This window comes from Penaeus chinensis, chromosome 13 (assembly GCF_019202785.1).
Source record: "Penaeus chinensis breed Huanghai No. 1 chromosome 13, ASM1920278v2, whole genome shotgun sequence".
Classification (NCBI taxonomy): Eukaryota; Metazoa; Arthropoda; class Malacostraca; order Decapoda; family Penaeidae; genus Penaeus; species Penaeus chinensis.
The window spans coordinates 17279595-17282094 of record NC_061831.1 but is presented as its reverse complement, the minus strand read 5'-3'; the positions used below and the strand labels follow the sequence as shown (position 1 = coordinate 17282094).

The 2500-nt window shown below is 40.2% G+C and overlaps 1 protein-coding gene across 4 annotated transcripts in view; it reads left to right on the top strand.

Moving 5' to 3' along the window:
* The window catches only part of LOC125031730 (equilibrative nucleobase transporter 1-like), a 26593-nt gene that overhangs the window by 16991 nt on the left and 7102 nt on the right, over nt 1-2500 (top strand). For 3 of the 4 annotated variants that reach the window (XM_047622658.1, XM_047622657.1, XM_047622659.1), the window contains exons 2-3: nt 1340-1613; nt 1751-1937. In XM_047622658.1, the coding sequence (XP_047478614.1) occupies nt 1359-1613; nt 1751-1937 (442 nt within the window). In that variant the 5' untranslated portion in view covers nt 1340-1358. Of the gene's footprint in view, nt 1-353; nt 417-1339; nt 1614-1750; nt 1938-2500 lie in introns of those variants that run through there. The other variant, XM_047622660.1, reaches the window with a different exon arrangement.

The window sequence follows — 2500 nt, the reverse complement described above, 5'->3', positions numbered from 1 at the left end:
TGGTCTCCACTGTTTCGGAGATTGGTCAAGTTTTTACCTACATTAGGTTATAAGCAATTCCTTCTTTCCTAGTTTCTTATGATATTCACATTCACATTAAGTAAGATTTAAGTATGACGACCATACGCATTCAGCCTTTTATCCGTCAGAACTTACAGAAAATCGCTTTTTTGAACCGAAACGGCAATGACCCTGACCATTACATAAGAGAAGAGATCTCAAGGGACCTTGCACCATACCCGGGCCTGTAAGAGGTAAGAGCCCATGGCATCTGTACCATATCCGCGGACAGTAACGCTTCCGAGCTGTTTCTTATCACATCGCTTTCCACGTTTTCTGTCATTAGTAGCGCACCAGATACCGCCGTGGTTGCAGCGTCCTTTCTCCTCGGTTCGTCTCTAGCAGATTCATACAAGGTCGCTGTCGGAAGGCAACTGATTTTTCATTATTATTATTATTATTATTATTATTATTATTTTTATTATTAATTTCTATATTCATTCAATTACTTAACTATATTAATCGAGGCAAAGATGTGTTTGGCTAAATGAAACATTTTCGAAAGGATTATCATCTTCAACCTGACAGTCAACAAATAATTATACTCGCCAACATATCACCATTCGCTTAACCTGCCAAGTGAATCTTCACCTCGAGCAGAAAAGTACTTTTTGTGTAACAAAAATGTGTGTACATATAAGTACACTATATATGTGTGTGTGTGTATATACATATGTATATATATACATATATATACATAAATATATATATACAGAGAGAGAGAGAGAGAAAGAAATGTATACACACACACACACACATATATATATATATATATATATATATATATATATATATATATATATATATATCACACATATATATATATTTATATACATATAAGTATATGATATATACATATATAATATTGTATACATACATATGCATACACACATACATACATATATATATATATATATATTATACATATATATATATATATATATATATATATATATATATATATATTATATACATGTATACATACATGTGTATATATAATGTATATATATAATAATATATATATGTAATATATAGGTACACATGTATATATTATATATAATATATATATGATATATTTATTTATATATGATATATTTATATACATATATATATATAATGTATATATATTATATGTGTATGAATATATAAATATATGTGTGTGTGTGTGTGCGTGTGCGTGTGCGTGTGCGTGTGTGTGTGCGCACGCGAGTGTGCGTGCGTGCGTACGTGCTTTCTGTGTATGCAAGTCTATACTTACCAACCGCCATCTGCCCAACAGCGCGCCGCCGCCGACGGAGATGGCCGTGTTGTGCGCTCAGGCCGCGTCCATCGGCGAGATGCCGAAGTGGCATCGGTGGCTGGTATTCCTGGTGGGGATTTTCGAGACGATGGTCTGGTCGGGCACGGTCTTCGGGTGGGCGTCCCTGGTCCACGTGCTGAAGACCATGGGCGTGTACAGCCACTTGTGCAAGGAGTCTCTGCACCAAGTTTATTCCCTGTCCAACAACGCCACGCAGGAGGTCGATGGCGCTATGCTGCTGCTTACTGACTCGGTAGGCTTTAGACATGCTTCGTGTTACTTAATGACTTCCTCTGATACGGCACCTGTACATACATGTTACTGGTCCTTCCTGCTCAGTCACGAAAGCCTGCAGAAGGACATTTCACTGTACCAGCCCCTTCATTCCAGACGCAATTGGCATGCAGTAGCCAGGACCAGCAATTCGCCCTCATATACACCGTCGCGTGCGTGTTGTATTCCATTCCGGGCATCCTCCTTGGCTACTGCCTCCACCACTTCGGTCTCGCCGTCACCCGCGTCCTCGGGGGTCTGCTGATCTCCTCGGGCTTCATCCTCCTGGCGCTCACCACAGCGGGTTAGTCACGAAGGCCAGTTGCGGTGATCGCTCTTGGGTCGAGGGTCATTGCTAACTCCTGGACATGGCGAGTCTTGGTATCGCCTGGATATTGATGCAGTAATATTGGGTTAAGTTTACTAATATAGCTGTACTGTTAACCATCTTCATCATAATGACATTATTGGCTGGCCGCTTAGTATATTTTTTTATCTACAAAACATGAGGAGGCTTTACTGTATTTTAACAATGCATGACAATACACTGCTCACATACTAAAGCAGTAACGATCCATTTAGCGGAAGGCTTTAGCCAAGGCCCAAGCACAGGCTTATTTATTATTTTTCTAGTAGAGAATACACTGAAACGAAAAGTATAAGATGTTTTGGAGGGCTTGCGCTTCCTCGTCAGTTTCATTAAAGCCACGATGTCTAAGATTTCCGGGGATAGAGAAAGAGTGCGGGAGGGCTGTACCCAGGCACCGGGGCCCGAAAAGGTGATGATGCTTTGTGCTCTGCTCTCATTTATACAACTTCTTGTACATCTTGCCTTGGTGTCAGTCTTCGGACGACTGAAAGGGTCAT